At 52.3% G+C, this 17,510-nt stretch overlaps 6 protein-coding genes across 6 annotated transcripts; 2 read left to right on the top strand and 4 right to left on the bottom strand.

The window, feature by feature from the left end:
• Positions 1-1,047: 1,047 nt before the first annotated feature.
• Positions 1,048-1,693, top strand: GLOTRDRAFT_54228 (uncharacterized protein). Its single transcript, XM_007862253.1, has 2 exons — positions 1,048-1,451; positions 1,508-1,693. Exon 1 carries the CDS (start codon positions 1,096-1,098, stop codon positions 1,336-1,338), a length of 243 nt encoding a protein of 80 aa, XP_007860444.1. The 5' UTR covers positions 1,048-1,095; the 3' UTR covers positions 1,339-1,451; positions 1,508-1,693.
• A 281-nt stretch (positions 1,694-1,974) lies between these two features.
• On the bottom strand, positions 1,975-3,515 carry GLOTRDRAFT_125034 (uncharacterized protein; the record flags this gene model as incomplete). Its single annotated transcript, XM_007863317.1, has 8 exons — positions 1,975-2,076; positions 2,138-2,226; positions 2,280-2,394; positions 2,445-2,660; positions 2,723-3,100; positions 3,163-3,259; positions 3,312-3,374; positions 3,427-3,515. 8 exons carry the CDS (start codon positions 3,513-3,515, stop codon positions 1,975-1,977), a joined length of 1,149 nt encoding a protein of 382 aa, XP_007861508.1.
• A 3,202-nt stretch (positions 3,516-6,717) lies between these two features.
• GLOTRDRAFT_135806 (uncharacterized protein) lies at positions 6,718-8,204 on the bottom strand (the record flags this gene model as incomplete). Its single annotated transcript, XM_007863316.1, has 1 exon — positions 6,718-8,204. One exon carries the CDS (start codon positions 8,202-8,204, stop codon positions 7,044-7,046), a length of 1,161 nt encoding a protein of 386 aa, XP_007861507.1. The 3' UTR covers positions 6,718-7,043.
• A 758-nt stretch (positions 8,205-8,962) lies between these two features.
• GLOTRDRAFT_113685 (uncharacterized protein) lies at positions 8,963-9,657 on the bottom strand (the record flags this gene model as incomplete). The annotated part of the gene is made up of 5 exons (XM_007863315.1): positions 8,963-9,042; positions 9,110-9,185; positions 9,261-9,358; positions 9,407-9,536; positions 9,598-9,657. 5 exons carry the CDS (start codon positions 9,655-9,657, stop codon positions 8,963-8,965), a joined length of 444 nt encoding a protein of 147 aa, XP_007861506.1.
• Positions 9,658-9,993: 336 nt separating this feature from the next.
• Positions 9,994-10,955, top strand: GLOTRDRAFT_31458 (DUF602-domain-containing protein; the record flags this gene model as incomplete). The annotated part of the gene is made up of 2 exons (XM_007862064.1): positions 9,994-10,053; positions 10,110-10,955. The coding sequence occupies 2 exons, from the start codon at positions 9,994-9,996 to the stop codon at positions 10,953-10,955; spliced, it is 906 nt and encodes a 301-aa protein (XP_007860255.1).
• Positions 10,956-11,066: 111 nt separating this feature from the next.
• GLOTRDRAFT_102911 (uncharacterized protein) lies at positions 11,067-12,805 on the bottom strand (the record flags this gene model as incomplete). Its single annotated transcript, XM_007863381.1, has 5 exons — positions 11,067-11,312; positions 11,367-12,077; positions 12,124-12,357; positions 12,411-12,580; positions 12,637-12,805. 5 exons carry the CDS (start codon positions 12,803-12,805, stop codon positions 11,067-11,069), a joined length of 1,530 nt encoding a protein of 509 aa, XP_007861572.1.
• Between the last annotated feature and the right edge of the window lie 4,705 nt (positions 12,806-17,510).

Below are 17,510 nucleotides of genomic sequence, written 5' to 3'. Positions count from 1 at the left end.
GTCCAGAGCAGCCCAATAGACCTTTGATGTTCACTGCTTTCGGGAAGCAAGTCCACGGAGAGAACCTGGTACACTTAGGGGGATGGGAGGACGCGGAGCGAGTGGCCTAAATGTCGAACATAGAATTAGGAAAAGCCGGTGCAAAGTTTGGAAATGATCTTGAGAAGGTTGCCCGCTGAGCCGCGCTAGAGTTTGGACGACGTTGCTGATATCCCAAATTGCGGTTTCCTGCGAAGGTCGAACTGGACCCTGACTCTCGAGTAGCCGGTTCAACCTTGGGTAGCTGTAGTGCTAGAAACTCTGAGTCATCCTAAATTAAACATGATCTGGGATGGGGGGAAGAGTCATTTCTACCGTACCGGTGGATAGAACTACGCAAGCGAAACGTAGAAAAACATTGATTGCATTCGTTCGCGGTAGATTGATATCCAGTTTGAGGCGACGTCCTTCGCATATTCATTTATTGTAGAGAGTAATCCAGAATGAAGGAGTCATTGTCTGGCCTGGGGACACCCTTGTAAGTCGGAGAGGAAGCATCGGTCTTCCTATGTTACGACGTCAGATATACAGTCGACTCTGTCTTAACCCATAACGGGTCGTGGAACCCAAAAGTTATTGTTACCAACACGTGTGACACTGTGTGACTACCTAGTAAGCGTGACAGACAGCCTATCCGGTATAGGCCGGACGTCGCTTATGACAACGTTTAGATACGGAATCTTGAGTCTGGTATGGGTTAAGAACCAAAAATTAAGGGTCCAGATGGTCCAGGTTCTCGTGGGAAGCAGACCTGTACCTTCCCAATATAGGTTGTTTTATGGGTTATGACCCTCCAAAAAGCTATGGGTTATGGGATACGGCAGACTTATGGGTTTTCACTATCTACCATGTTGGTGGAAGCCTATGGGTTATTACAGGTTATGGGTTATGACAGGTATGGGTTAAGACAGAGTCGACTGTGTTTTGTTCTGTTCTCAGATCAGCCACCAATCCAACACAAGAGCAAATAGCTCGGTACTTACCGCCCGAATGACGGCTTCCATGGCCACCTGTTGACTTAAGGACAAAACGCAACCTCCGTAAAACATAACCACCATGGCTCGCCGCTCTGCACCTCCTGGATCTGGCCCGGCATACATGGCACCTCACGGTGCAGTACGGATAGGCGGACGACCCCATCATGACCCCGACGAATCTGCTTTTTCGCGCTTCATGCGCGAGCAAATTTTCGCACCAGAAAAGTTGCCGGGAAACATCAATATTGCGACGGCCGTGAGCCTCTTCGGGTTTGGCATATTCGCTGTCCGTACGTGGGGCGATCTACTTCTCCCTGCATGAGGAGGGGGGAGGGACGAGGTCCGCCCAGGGAGGGAGAGAAAGGTGGGGAGAGGGAAGGTGGGATGAGTGGTTCGTGTTTTTGACATAAGGAGGCTTCCGTAACGCCAGGGAAGGTATGTGAGCAAGCAAGAACTTGATATGAACGATGTCTCATGTAGAGGCGATACAGCTGAGCCTCATAGAACGTCACCACCACACTGTGAACATATTCACGACTGACATCGACATACGCGGACTCCCGCTCTATCACAATTCAGATCCCCGTATTATTTCATTTGTACTTTATACATCAAAGACCCTAATGCCCATCACTACGCCGCAAGTGCGCCCTCAAAACCCCTCTCGTTCAGATGCCCGTGTAAATCCATCGTCCCGACCTTCCATTGACGTCCATAATGGTCGCCTTCTCCTGACGGGCCAGGTCACGGTGCTCCTCTCCAGCGCGTAGCGTATATGTGGCGTTGTACAGACGAAGAGCCGCTTCCTCGACTCCAATCAAACCGACGCGAGCACCAAGAGTGTCCTGACCCTCTCGGCTGCGCGCCCCAGCGTTGAGTGTCCTTCGCTGATCTTTGCCGGCTGGTGTACCTTTAAAGATGACAAGAGCTGGTTCGAGGATTGCACGCACCTTACCGACTAATGGAAGACCAGCTCCTTGGCTAACTCGACGCCTAAGTCTTGTATCGTGGCAGCGAAGGTTGGTCTTAGGAATATCGCATCTGCCCAGGCCTCTGAGCTCTTGAATATCGGGTTGCAGTGGTTAGTAAGGTGCGACCATTCAGACGATGGTATTGCATACTTTGATGGGTATGACTTCTGCCTCGCCGTCTGTTAGTTTCGCGAATCGAATTTCCTCCAGACTTTCGTCTGAGGGCGTGGAAATGGGTACTGTTGAGACGCGTTATGAGTCACTATCGTCTATGTGTCGAGTTTGTTCTTACGTTCCCCCGGGTCGTCCGGCCCTGCTAAAGAGTGTTCTGGATGTGAAAAGCAGGCGTACCGGTATTGCTCTAGAAGGGGCAAACATTCAGGTACGGGATGCCAACTGAGCTCCTCCTGAGTACGACATCAGGTGCAGAACTTGGTCGAGGACGACAGGTACTCACTGGGTCCAGCAGATATGTGGGGCTGTACTCGCCTTTGTACTTCATTTTGGGGTTCGAATGGATGTAGAAGCCTTCCGACCGAAACAGCGTCCTGTTGTAAGCGGCACTGGGGAATAGGTTGATTGATCTAAACAAACCTAGGTGCAGGTGTTCCATATTCGGGAGGCCCGCCTGGTGCATCTCCTGGACCAGGGCAGCCTCGTACATTATGCTGAGCTGTACCCGCAGAGTCGTCAAGCCGCTATCGAAGGCCGCAGCCCGCAGAACAGCACACTCACCTTCCCGAGCGAGTACTTGACCCACCGGCGGTCATACACGAAGTACACACTCGACACGGAGCCGGGCAGGATATCGAGCACGCTCATCCCGATCAGCCTGCCGTCGAGGCGGTACAGCTGGTGGTATGACCCGTACTGCCGCGGGAGGTGCGCAGGCGCGGGCGCGGGGTATGGGATCGCCGCGGTCTGGCTCGAGGCCGGGGGTGTGGGTTCGCTGTGATCCTGTGCAGAGAGGGGATTACCTACGAGCAGGGGGGACTCGACCAGGAAGCGGTAGAAGAGGTAGGGCAGGTTGAGGGTGTCGCCGTGCACTTGGGCCTGGTAGGCTTCGTAGAGCTGGTATTTCTCGGCGGTGTAGCTTGGGGATTCGAGGAAGACCTGTGGGCAAACAATGGGTTAGGCAGATGCGTGTGGCGGTAGGGGGGAGGATCGAGCGTTACCTCGAACTTGTGCGCCTTTCGCGGCCGGTTTGGTCGGTGCTCGAGGGCATGTAGCGTTGGTGCGAGGCACCCAGGCACAGTGGCTGCTTCCTGGCTTCTACATCGTATTTGTGAGGACGCACGAGCTTGTGGCGAGCGGGTGTACTAACTCATCTTCAGAGAGCATCCTGTCGGACTCCGGGACGTTTCCGTACATGATAAATCGACTCCATCTAGAAGCAGTTAGTTACACGACTACCAAAAGGTATATGAGGGTGTACGTACCGGTAGATCACCTTCCTCTGGCTTCTTGAGGGTTTGAAATTCAGTGCATCCAGCCTGATGAAATAAAATGAGCGAAGTCGATACTCCATCTGCGCCGTTGTGGAGCTTGCCTTATTGGGTACTGTGGACAGCAGGACCGCCTAAGATCTGGCTTGTAGCAGTACATGCCTGATCTCCTCCACCCTCTGAGTAGCATCCTCTCGTATACCTAGCACACAATATTCAGGCGATATCGCGAGTATGGCGTTTAGCTACGTACCTGACATGACAATTGGATGGCTGTCAAGCCCGTCGTGAAGCTGGTATGGCTCTCGTCCCAGGCGCTTTCGTCCGAGTGACTTGAGCGATCACAATAACTACAGGCTGCCACATCTCGCCCCTGTGCATGGACGACGTTCGGTGAGGCGGCTTTCAAAGCATTCAAATTTGTTAGAGGCATGGGATGGCCCTGAGGTTCTGGACCTCGATAAGAGGGACTTTAGGTCGAGAGGTCAAAGGATCAGACCAACAAGATTAAGCTCGACGGGTGTGGTAGCGAGTGCAATAATAATAGACTTGGAGTGCTCTGTGGAGAGTACCGGTCGAAGCAGCAAGCGCTGTCCAGGCTACCCGACACGCGCTGGGGCAAGGCGAAGGACAACAGGACTCACGGAGTCGGTAACAGCTGTAAATACTGAGAACGCCGACTGGACACGGATCTCCGGGATTCGCATCGAGATTCCTCGATTACTCTGGCAACTTATGGGTCGGCTAACATACTTGGAAGTGCGAACGTCACCGTTGCCCCGCGCCAGCCAATCGCCGGCGAGAAATCGGCCCGTGACGGACGAATCAGGATATGTTGCCAGACTGCCACTCTTCAGAAATCCCGACCGCGCTCACGTTTCTGATGGCGTCCGACGCTCTGACCAACCTGATTGACCTGTCTGACAGTGTAATCGCGCGAAGCGTGCACAGCTTGGGTGGGGCAAGTGGAGCGCAGAAGTTACTTGCTCCACCCGTGCTCGGCCCCACCGGTAGCCACAACGCCTATGCAATGCCAGGCAACAAAATTGGAGCCCCGCACGTACTGTATACGAAACGGTACCTCTGACTCCATTTTGCGTAATATCCGCTGTAGCTGTGGCACCCGCCCGCCGGGCAAGAGAATTCATCACTGCTGCCAGGACGCTGACATCAGTACTACAAATAGGGGAGCGAGATACGGGTCACGTTCTTGGATAATACGACGTAAGGTTGGAACCTCAGCACAGGTTGGAGTAAGGAAGAGTGCTTGTAGTTGAACTTAAGCCACCCCTTTGACCGCCACTCACGAATTTCATTAAGAGTCGCCTCTAATGTTCTCGCTCTGTGCCTCGTCCATTCAAACGTAAGAACTGAATTTCGAGGCAGGCCCCAGCAGCATCCTCGTAGGGTCACATACTTTGTATCCGTCCGAAAAGTCTTTACAGCGCCAAAGGAAAATAAATTTCACTAGCCCAATGGCTGCCCGCCGCGTATTATCATCGGTATGCGAATTTGTATTAGAGCCTCGTGCACGCCTCCAATAGACCACAGGGTCTTCTTTCCGATAACCTTGCTCGCTTTACCTGACAGGCATGGGCATGGGCATGGGACCTGTCTGATCCAAAGTTTCCTTACTCCGTCCGACGACCTCCCAGCACCCCCGACGTCGTAGTGGACCTCGCAGAGTCGTGGTTGGCGCATTCGCGCCACGCCGGCGCCCTTAACTATTTCTGCTTATCCACCTGCCTGCCAGTCTACACTTGGAACGGGATGTATACAGTCAGTGGCTTTCTGAATGAAAACGAGGGGCCGCAAGCACCTCTGTGGGCGGATTAATGCGTTGGATTGGGATAAGCGGACGTATCTAGGTAGAGAAGAGAGAGCAGGCTCACGATCGTTGTCGGTGTGTAAGGAATCTGGAATAAAAAATCACACCTCTGTTCTCGCCCATCTCCTCCGTCATCGAGACCTTTCCACTTCTCAGACATGCCGGAGATGACTACTCAGTATAGTCCGAGCGAAATAGGTCACCAGTGGGGGGTACTGCTGTCGTGACAGTGCCGCTAGTATTTTGTAAAGGTAATTCGCCGTATACACGCTGTGGAGTGCCGAATCGAAGATGAGTGTCCCCGCTATTCAGGAGCCATAGGCGTCGCAGCGGATGCTGGTGTTATGGGACTCATCAACGTACGTCCATCGAAGTAGTAAACGCACCTATAAACTTACCAATATCTAGAGATGACATACGTCGTCCTCAAGGACATGTACACTGCTGCGGGTATATATCGGATAAGACATTTCCAGCCCAGTTAGGTCTCCTTGAAGCACGCGTCCGCGGGGCCGAGACCTCCCGATCTGCAACTTGAAAGCACAACATAAATCCCATGAAGCAATCGCTAGGATGAACACGGCCGAAAGATGGGGAGACCCGACTACCAACGCACAGGGGGCTTCAAGGACGGTGCGGGTAGTCCGCACGTCAGTATTTTCACGCTCACCTTGTACGGGATCCACATTTCAGTGGAGGTACCTCTTCCCCATGAGTGGTGAGTATCATCCAGAGGAGGTGATCTATTCCAGTGGGATGACTCACTGATTTAGACGTCAGGTAACGTCTAGTCTCGCGCTGCCTTGCACGCTGCCAACGGTCATTCCGACCCATCGCCAGGAATTCGCTGGCATATCCTTGCTGACGGGAGTTGCTTCATTCGGCACGGCTACGATGCCCTTACTACTGCTACGCTGTAGTTCCTAACCATTTGCTTCGTCTCTAGAACTCACGTGTCAATATCCAGGAAACGGCTCTCATGGGCCATCGGGTACTTGGACACCGCTTCGGGCAGAACGGTATGCGATCTACGATCACTGGCGGCAACGGCACCAGGACCTTAGGAGGATCAAGAGGCGAGATGAGCCGCTCGCAACCAAATCGTGATGACCTCTGGATCCCGGAAACTACACTTGCAACGGCGGTATATCCGAGTCCAATCGCCACCGTGGGAACTCAAGAGGAAGTACTACGTGCTGCCACCTGCGTACTGGAGCCACTTAATGCCATCGCATGACCATAACATATCTGTTTGAGGGAGATGAGCAATACGTTGAATCTGGAGTGACATCTTGTTCTCCGAATACTCAGGGTGCGCCGCTCTCCACTCGCACTTTTATAACAGAGCTAATGTGGAGTGATGAGCAGCAGATTCGTTAATTATCAAGAAGAAGCACCCGGTGCGCCCGGTTTACTGTGTCGTTATATCGCGACTATATACCAAATGCGCCAGAAACCGGACATATGACACATGGTACCCTGCGCGCTACATCAGTTATTCGCTCCAGATCTACGGTGTTTGAAGGAATACAGCTTGTCTACACTGATGGACCGTGAAGACAACCGAGGACGCCAGTAGGCAGAAGTTGATGTGGATTCCGATGTCTATTAACGGAGGCGGTGGAGAAAGAGGGGCAATCCCACGGATATCCTGGCAGTTCGGGGAGCAGGGATAATGGAGCGACGAGTGGAGAGCAGAGTGAGTGGATTCAATGAAGACGCAAGTAAGACAAGCCACAGGTCTAACGTGTCATTGGTATACATCGGGCGAGGGATCGATGGCTCACGGGCCAACTCCTGTGGGGGGAATTTGCTCGTTCTCAAAGAGTAACTTCAAAGCCATGCGGGTAGGATACTGCTGGTTCTTGCCCTTGATTTCGTCAACATTCACCGACCAAGGCACCCGGATTTTTTGTCTGTTCCGCGTATAAACTAGCTCGCCCTCCTGCGGCTGAGGAACTGTGACAGATGACAGAGTCGACTCGCATGTTTTGACGACTCGGAGGACCACGGTACGAGTGCCCTCGTGCGGAGGGAGGGCGGAGCGTTCGAATTGGACAAAGCATTTTCCTGACGAAAAATAGGTGAGCGTGTCTCTGGGATTTGTCATGAAAGGACTACCTTCATCCACATCCTGTATTTGCTCCTGCACATCTATATGTTGCAGTCTAAAACGACGGACCGCAGACCTGCCCACGATCCACAGCACGATCTTGGCATCTTTCCTGAGGCGCACCGGAAAAGGCTGACCAAATTTCCAGACGAGCTGACTGGAAGATCTTGGTCTCGCAACCCTGCGACCATTCGAACCGGAGGCCTGAGCGGCTAAGTCTAACATATCTTGAGTAATGAGTCTTTCGGATAATAACAGTGTTCGTAGAGTCGAGTAGCGCTCGTAGCGGGCAATGCGGAACATTGATATCCTCCAGACGTTGCCGTCTGGCTGACGGAGGTCATCCCCACTGGAGAAGTCTCGGACGTGTGGTGACTTGACGAGACGGAAACGAACGTCAGCAGCTAACGGAGGCGCATCTGCTTCTTTATACCAGTATAAGAACCCTCTCGTACCAGCGGGAAATGTAGGAGGATCCTCTGGCCTGCGTGTGACCAAGTACTCTATTGAATGTTTTTTGTCAAACGGTGGCAAGGGGTTCGCCCAAATCCTGGTGAGTATACTGTGTTTCCCACTTATGTCAATGTAGTCCGCGGAGGAAAGTCGCGACGGGTCCAGCGTCCTTAGATTGAGCCCTTTCCCGGCATAAGACGGGCATCCTGGAGTCGTAATGGCCGGGGCGTCACTGTGACGAGTCGTGTCGTTGCTTAGTGTACGTTTGAAGCAAGAGGACCATATCGTGCCTAACGCTATCGGCGAGGGCGGCGGTCTCGCAGTCACAGTAGAGGTGGTCCGAACCAAATGGCCTAGGTGCGGTGAGATGCCAGTCATCTTGAGTCTGCATCCAAGAGTCTTCGGAGACGTCGTGCTGAAGTATCGCTGAAGAAATTGAAGTCATGATTCAGAACCTCTATACTGAGGCATAGTGATCTAGATGGGGGCACACTTACTTTCGCGAAGGGCACAATCACTGGGATACGCCTCATTATGCTAGCAACGTACGCAGAGCCACATCAAAGCCCACCTACAGTACCAGTGCCAATGTATAATAAGCTTATGAATACGAACACAGTACGCCGGGCGTGGGAACCAAATGGTTCGACTTGATTTACTTAAAAATTGCTTAAAAAGCGTTTGTAAACGGTTTTGTTCTCCGAGCTGCATTCTCGTATGTAATATTTGCTGGGATAGTCGAATAAGGGGCGTAGTCGCACTGTCCCCCACTTCTCTCTGAGTACACTGTGTTAAGAATGAGGATGCTTGGGCTCGGGATAGAATCCTTCAGGGCTGTTAGTGCTTCCGACCAACCTTGACTGCGCAACCTTCACATCGTTCAGTGGGATTACGCACTCGATAATACCTATCTCTGTTCTCAGCTTGGTCGGGACACGTCTTTTTATCAAAAATAGGGTGTATTAGACACGAAGACATGTCACTCGTTGCACGATCGCGTGCCCGAGACGCCGGCTGGTAGCCTTCACGCAGTCGGATCTCCAGAGCGCACACCACGAAGGTACTTCGCTCGCGGCGCTTGCATGGCACAGAATAGGTAGCCTTGCAGAGGCGGTCATGTCCAACCGTATACCGCATCATCCCGGCGGCTCCTGCGGACCATCCACGTCGTCGAGCATAGCCTTGAGGACATCCGATATTTGTCTATGCAGATCCTCTAACGGCCGGATGTCAGCGGTGCGCCGAAGCAGAGGGCGACGCGAACGGAGGAAAAGGAGACGCACTCGCCCGGGCCACCGCGCGGAGGTACTCCGTGTTCGCCTGCGTCATTTCGTCTTCGAGGACTTGCAGGCGTTTCGCCTATTAGCCAGTATGTGATTTCAGAATTACCGAACACGGGTATAATGTACTCAGTCTAATTTAGCGAGGACGAACCTGCTCTTCCTCCGGCTCTGGTTCTGGCAATGATTGGATGAGGTATTCGATCTGTTTTGCCTTGACAATAAAATCCGTGACCAGTTCCTTCTTGTTCGCTATCGGACACCTTAGATTCCCATTCGCGGCCCGGATACCGAACGCACCTTCGAGCACCTCCGGCGGGTCATACTTGTCCGGGTTTCGCTGCTTCGTGACGGGGATGTCCTCGCTAACCTGCGCAAAGTTGACGCGCGTGGTAAGGTACGCGATACTGCTCGACATGATCGTCAATAGCTACGACACGTCCACATCGGTCAGACGAGAGAAAGAAAGACTGGAACACGCGGCGACGCACTTGCTGGATCTCATCTTGAAGCTGCGTGATGCGGTCCATATGCGAGAGTTCCTGCAGCATCGCCGCTGCCAATGGGTCAGCCACACAGTTCTACGCAGACCTGGAGAGCTCTCGTCTCGTACAGAGCCAACAGCAGGACAAGCCACAACAATCGACTGTAATTGTGCTGGGGCTCACAGCCACAATATCCAAGGTACTCTACGGGATATGCCGAGCTAATCCCACGCCACACTTACTGATTGGCAGTGATTGCAGACGCTCGACAGCATTCACCCGTGCTTATTACACAAGTGCACTGTGCAGCAGCGCCCGTTCGCCTCTATCCTCTATCCTTTCCTTTATCCTTTCCCTGGCCCCCTCAGCTCTCTTTTCTTACCTTTGTCGACGGTCTCAAGTATGGGTAATGATGGTGGCAGTATCCCGGACAGGCGCGACCTTGTCCGCACCAAAGCAAAGGTCTGTCTTGCACTCTTCATTTCCCATCCGAATTCCTCCCTAATGTGACAATTTAGGCTGAACAAGCGGACAAAGCGAACCAAACCCGCGCCCGCTGGTTCTTCTGCGCGCTCTCCAAGCGGCGCCTCGAAGAACCCATCGTCGCCTGCCCTCTAGGCCGGCTCTTCAACAAAGACGCTCTGCTCGAGTTCCTGCTCGACCGCGCAAGCTACGGGGCAGACGGCGCTGCGGTTGCGGGGCACATCCGCTCGCTCAAGGACGTCAAGGAGCTTAAGCTGACCGCGAACCCAGCGACGAAGGGCAAGGGCAAGGGGAGGGGAGAGGGCGAGAACGAGGAGACGCCGAAGTTCGTGTGCCCGCTCACGTTCAAGGAGATGAACGGCGCGCAGCCTTTCGCGTACCTCGCGCCCTGCGGCTGCGTCTTCTCCCTTTCGGGGCTCAAGTCCCTCTCATCTGCGAAGGAGAAGGAGCCAGGGAAAGAGGGCAGCACCACCCCAGAGAAGGACGAAGAGCAGCTCGAGCTCTGCCCGCAGTGCGGCGCCAAGTACTCCAAGTCCACCGACATCATCCCGCTCAACCCCTCGCCGGACGACGAGTCCCTTCTCCGCGCGCGCATGGAGGCCAAGCGCGCCGCCGAGCCCAAGAAGTCCAAGAAGCGCAAGGCTGCCGATCCCGAATCCTCTGACCCGCCAAAGAAGAAGAAATCATCGCCCACGGCAGCGCCGACTGTCAACCCCAACATCGCAGCGACGAGCCGCGCGGTGGTGACCAGCCTCGCGCTCGAGGAGGCTAAGCGCAAGGCGGGCATGAGCGACGCCGTCAAGTCGCTCTACGGCGATCCGTCGAAGCCGAAGCAGAAGGAGACGTTCACGACCATGGGCACGTTCACGCGGTACGCTTGATCTTGCTTCCAAGGCGTATGTAGTGCGATGAGTGGCCTTGCTGTACTTTTACCGCTGTATTACATTATGTGTATATTACATCCACATCTGCGTCATAGCCCAGCATCTCCTCTACACGTCGACAATCTCTCCCATCTTCTGCCCCACCTTCACCTTCTCCCCCTCGGCAACCGTAAACCGAAACGTCTTGGGCGCCTCGAACACGAGCACAATCGTGCTCCCGAGGCAAAACCCGCCCATCTCCTCCGCAGGCCGCAGCGGCTGCCCGTTCAGTATCGGAGAGGCAGCCGAGTAGACAGCCTCGGTGTACGTGCCTGGAGGCGGGCGAATGCGCGTGCGGACATTCGTGCGCAGGGCCTGTGCTTGGCGTGAATGGCATGCAACAGGAGCGAACGGTCACGAAATGCTTACCGTATCGAAGTTGATTTTGATGCTCCCGACATTCGTTGCGCCTACGGGGACCATACTGAAGAACCCATACCTCCACCGCCCGAGCAGCGCCACCCGCTCATTCAGCACAAACAGATTCTCCAGCCGCTTCGCCATATACGGCGACACGCTGTACAACTCCCCGACAAAATGTCTCCGCTTCTCGACGACCCACGCCGTGGGCGAGTGGAAGCGGTGGTAGTCCCCGGGCGCAAGATAGATGACAGCGAAGAACAGGCCGTTGCCAGGCTTCACAGACGCGCCCGAGATGCTGCCCCGGCGCTGCAGAGAGGGGCGCACCCCCATCTCAGCTGCGACAGACGTGTCGTGCTGGATCGTGTCGCCGAGCGATTGCTCAGACTCTACTGACGCGTCAATCTGCTCACCGTGCTTGTGCGGGGGCGGGGGCTGATTCTGATGGCTCGCCCCGTCCTTCCCCGCATCACGGGGAGAAGAAGACGATGAACCGAGCAGGTGACCGAGGCTGTACTCGATTCCGTTGACATTGGCAAATTCCTCATCGTGCACAACGGCCATGTCGCGCTGCGGCGCTTCGATGGGCGACGGTGGCGGGGTTGATAAGGACTCGACGCCGAGCAGGGCGTCCAGGGAGTAAGTGAGGCCCTTCACTTGCTCAACGCGCGAGCCTTGTATCGTGCCGAAATGCAAAACGCGTCCGTCCGCGGGGCTCACCTACGGAAGTTTGAGTGTGAAGAAGAGTGAAGGGAATGAAACGTACAAGTGGAGCATTCGCTACGGGTCGCGCACCAGGCTTGAGCTTGCGATAGAAAAACTCGCCGAGAGAGGCATACTGCGTAAGGTCGTCAGGGTCGATCTCATTCAGGTTGCAACCGAAGACCCAAGCGTAGAGGCGAAAGCCGAAGGGACGGAACCATACGGGGAGCTCTAGCGAGTTGAGGTATCCCCACAAGCGAGAGAGATTCTTCAGCGGGAGGGCACCGATGACATGGACCTACCAGAACCAGGATGAGGATTTATACAAAGTAGCAAGACTGCGCAACACACCTGCCAAGGCCCTTTAAGCTTGACAATCTCATTCCCATGCTCATCGACATGGACTTCCTTCCCTAGGTGGTTTTTGCGATAGTCAACGGCTACCAGAAGCAGCGCACCGACGGCTAGGGGAAGCGGGTACCATTTCGTTGGTGTATCCCTCCAAGCGGCGGAGAGTCTTTCTGGCAAGCGTCCATTTAGCTCTTCGCTGACAAACATAAATCTTGAGGGCACTAACGATATAATGGACGACTTCTATCCTTCGCACTCTCTGCCCCAGGGCCTGTAGTGTACGACCGTCGGGGAAACTGGTAACTTGTTTTTATCTCAGGTGATGATTTTGCTGGCAGAGGTATACGTGCTGCCCTGAGGCACACTGTCTCCCTATATCGTAGAATCGTAGCCATTCTTAGAGAATAGCCATGCAGACACGCTGGGCGGAGTGAAAACGAGCCCTGGTCAGAACTAAAGTCCGGCGGTTCGTCACACCGTGCCGACGGGGTACGTACCCCTAACCCAGCTGCGTTTTTGCATCTAATCTTATCGGATCCAAACGTCGCGTACCTTCAGGATCTACAGCCTATTTCCAGATCTGGGGTTTATTTATCCCTATTGTTTGATGTTGCGACTAATGTAGCGGTCCAAATAGTGTCGCAGAGATAAATCTTGTCTCAATCATATCTAGGTAACATGGGCTATCCATTGCTGCACAAAAATATTCTTCACCACTGGCTCTGGGACAGCTTTTCGCATTTTTCCACCCTATTACTACACCATATTGCTTGCCATTGGGGGATTGTACTCAGCCCATATAAGGCTACATGTATGCATAAGACTCCAAGAGAATCTGAGCAACAGGTGGCTAAGTACCACTTTGGGTAGTACTCCTCCTATGGACCCCCATGGCTACCACTTGTGTTACTATGGGTTATAACACACTTCCCTTAGTGTATATTAGCATGTCCCACCATGTGCATCAATATTGGGCCTACCCAGACCACCCCTTGGTGACTTAGCACCAGTTCTCCACCTATATCACACCACCCTGGGACAGCCAATGCACCTACAGCTGTGGAAACACTTCTAAACACACTATGGTGCTCAGCACTTAGTCACCACTACATTTGTAAAACAGTTATGCAAGGTCCAAATTTCCATGGTTTTCTTATCCCTCTGGTGAAAATGCTCCGATTGATGAGAGGATCATTTCCATGAGACCGATTTTTGAAATACCAAAAATTGAATGAGATATAAATCTGACCTAAACAAAATTGGCCATACAGGTGCGTACTTACTGTAGATGGACGTATATGCAACCATATATGGTATGCTTATAAATACAACTCAAACCTTATGTCAGTATAATGTTTTGTTTTCCCCTCAGTATGATGGTTTTAAGCATTTTCCGAGCAACAGGACCCTTTCAGGAGCTATCCAAGCTGCAAAATCTACCTTTTGAATTTTGAATATTTCTCGGGGCCAAATTGGCCAATGTACAAAGTTGGCGGTGACTAAGTGCCGAGCACCATATCAACAATGCTCCATGCATGATGCATCATCTACCTGTCAGCCCACCCATGGTTTGGTCCACTCAGCCTATTAAACCACTACTCAGTGCCTTTTCGGACCACTAACTGATGCTCAACCCCAGTACAGTGTCGGTCCCTAAGGATTGGCACCTCCATAGTGCCTTAATTAAGGTGCCGCAGACCTTCAGAAAAACATTTGAAACATAAACCTGGCCAAAAGATGTGTAATCCTGCAATTTTGATTTTTTGATCGATTATGTAAGCATTCACTTTTAGAAATTTCAATACCACGGATTTCGCTGAGGGAATGATCCTGGAGTTGAATGATGTAGGTGAGGTATGCTCACTCAGAGAGGTCCCATTGCCCCTTCAAGGTGACCTTACTCCAAGAATAGTGCTGTATGAGGGCATATCATATGGTTCTAGATCTCCATAAGTCAGCTCATCATGCCCTCAAGCTTACCTGACACTCTCAGTATCAAGAACTGTGTAACCAGAACGGGACCTGACATAGGGGTAGTAATTGGATAATTCTAATCAACAACCCCCCTGGGAGCAGTAACCCCTCAGCAACCCATGCCATTATCCAGCAACCCTAGTTGTCCATCAGCAGTCACATGTGACATCTTACTCTATCAGTCTGCATTGCATCGGTTTACTTGGACTTCACTCTATGTACATAGCTACAAAAATATTAGGCTGACGCTCTCCCAGTCAAGGCTACTAACGTTGGGTGAGGGTGCCACCGCAGTATTCAAAATGGGGGTTGCTCAGGTGTGGTGCTTGGACGGTCCACACCGCGACCCGTGGCACCGGGTATACGGGTTTATATTTCTCGCAGATGGGTCACAGTTTTCACCTAGAATGGTGATCTTTGTGATGAAGAGTTATGGAGGCAGCAGCACGCACAGTGCGCCCTGCACAACTCACCTGTATTGGTTGGATGCTGTAGCTACTGGTAAAGCTCGTATAAACGACCCTTTTTTCATTAGGCAGCAGAGCTGCAGGGTTTATATACACTGTGGCCCATAGGCTGACTAAGCTACGTGGAGTATCCCTAATCCTACTGAACTCCACTTATGATGTCACTGACCCACATGAGCCCCATGCCTTGTACAATAATGGAATATACCAGAATGTTCCAGAGAGTTCCGGTACGTTCTGGTACGTTGTAGAACCTGGCAGCTAAGTCAGTGCCTACTTCAACACTTTGGACTTACAAAGTTCTGTGGCTGGTACTGGCTGGCACTGATTCTAGTTATTTTAGCATGTCTACAGTCATGTTACCAGCCGAATACGTGTGAGGTACCAGTACTAGGAACTCGTCTACCGATAGGGCAGTGACAGAAGTGACAAAAACATATTATCTACAGTAAATCAGTTCTTTGGGGGGTTGATGATTTGTAAGCAAACAACCCGGGGTTGTTGCTTCCAGGGGGGTTGTTAATTAGAATTATCCATAGTAATTATGCTTATATTTGACAGTAGTTCGGTCTTTTGCTTAGTAATAAGTTTACAGAATCTTAGATAATCGCATTCTATTGGCTAATGCATTTACATTTGCCTCATTTGGGGAACACACTTCGCCCCGACGTCCTGGCCGAGGGTGGCGGCGCGCAGTGCCGCCACCCGAGAGTCTGCTTTGACCTCCAAGATAAAGATAAATTCAAATTCTGAATACTATTTACACCTCCCAGAAGTGGCTACGGATGCCGCAGCTAGTGGGTTAACTGCATTAGGGTTAGGGTGTATTACTAATCACAAGTTCACAACCATCAGCATGTGGCCATATATGGTAACTCGTGCGCAACTCCGCTTCAAATTCACTTTTCAGGTATGTCAATAGTCTCGTACCCATCCGTTCTGGAGAGGACGCGGACTGATCCGGTCGGACTTTCAAAAAGTTGTGCAAGGTCCTCTCCAGAACGTCTGGTGCACTTCGTTCGAGCACTATTATTGACGTCATAGTGTCACGTATGTCACGGCCCCGTGATCTGACGCGTTCTAATTTTATTCGCTATCGTCCTTGACATTGCTAACTAAATCGCCAGACAATTGATCGATTTCAATGTCGATGACCGATTTGATGCATTCAGCCGCGAAATGCTCCATTACCGCCCGAGCAGCCATTGGCCTCCGATTAGGCTCGTGACCACCCTGTCGTACCGCTATTGAGGGCAGAATATCGGTAGACATAGATTCTGCCTCAATCTGTTGTAGAGGGTGGTTACGAGCCTGGCCTCCGATTGATAGAGCCAACTGTTCTCGGCGCCTTCCACCAGCTATGGACTATCGCAGGAAGCTCTGCGCTGCGCATGAGCCTCATGCGATGATAGGACACTTGCATGTCCGATGTACACCCTGGATCACCCCAGCTGACGGCTCGCAGAAATTCTGCTAGGTCCAAGTTCAACTCGGACATTAAAGTGAGGATCTTCTTAACCTTCATGGTCAATGTCCCAGCCTCATTTGTTTGATTGAGGTCGTATTCAGCCTCTTCTTCGCTATCTGAGCTTGCCCGGGCCCCTTCCGCAATGTCTGGTTTGTCGTCCGTGTCAGGCTCACTGTAGTACTCTTCATTATTGTATAGAAAGTGAAACTCCCTCCTTGGTGAAGAAAATGTTTGCTCGCTCGCCATGTTGATTTAAGATTTGCTGAGTGGTATATTGAATGCACGAAGACGCGGTACACGAGACAAAAATAGCATCTTCAAACTAACGTTTTGGGCGGGAAAGATGGCAAATCCCGACGGCCCGCTGTCACGCTATGACGTCAATAAAAGTGCTCGAACGAAGTGCACCAGACGTTCTGGAGAGGACCTTGCACAACTTTTTGAAAGTCCGACCGGATCAGTCCGCGTCCTCTCCAGAACGGATGGGTACGAGACTAGTATGTCAAAAGTTTTAATATTGGAATTCCGAGAAAGTAATCAGATAGCCTGAAAGCTATGGGCAATCCGAGCCGACTGGCGCTATTTTCGGATGCATTGGAGTCTTTGCCGGGGACGAGATACCATCACGCGTTCGGCTATGCCCGAGGCGTCGGTTTTGAGCGACCGACACCAAGAGGGGTGCAAGATCCAAATCGGGAACACGGACCTACCTTTGCACTGGGTCATTATTGATGTTCGGGGTCCTAGTACGCACTCTTTGCTCAGTTTCCCGTTAATCCTTGCACAGTCGCCGAATCAAGTCCCATATTGCTCTAATAAACGCTTGCACGCATGTAGTACGATATAAGCAATTTTATCATTTAGTCTATGTCACGATTTAATGCCTTCTGAATATCTGCTAGTACGCGCCGTCTGGGACGAATGTCAGACCTCGTGCTTGCCAGAAAGTCACGTGACACTGCGGCAAAGATGGGTCTCTAATTTTATTGTCGCTGTCCAAATGAGGTCCGATTGCGCTTCTGCCGCTGTCCGGCTCGTCCGTACACGGAAGGGGGACTCCCCCCTACCCCCTTTCCGGGGGTCCTGGAAAGTTGGAGGTCGGTGTCCAAAATTCTGGTTTTGCACCCCTCTTGACCGACACTGTAGACGACCACCATCAAAATTGACGAGCAAGCCGGCATCTCGGCTGAT

This window comes from Gloeophyllum trabeum, assembly GCF_000344685.1.
Source record: "Gloeophyllum trabeum ATCC 11539 unplaced genomic scaffold GLOTRscaffold_00001, whole genome shotgun sequence".
NCBI classification, from domain to species: domain Eukaryota; kingdom Fungi; phylum Basidiomycota; class Agaricomycetes; order Gloeophyllales; family Gloeophyllaceae; genus Gloeophyllum; species Gloeophyllum trabeum.
The sequence above is the reverse complement of the archived record's forward strand: the minus strand, read 5'-3'. Positions and strand labels throughout refer to the sequence as shown.

Coding starts and splice junctions, on each gene's coding strand:
- GLOTRDRAFT_54228 (XM_007862253.1), top strand. CDS start 1,096: ATGGCTCGCCGCTCTGCACCTCCTGGATCTGGCCCGGCATACATGGCA.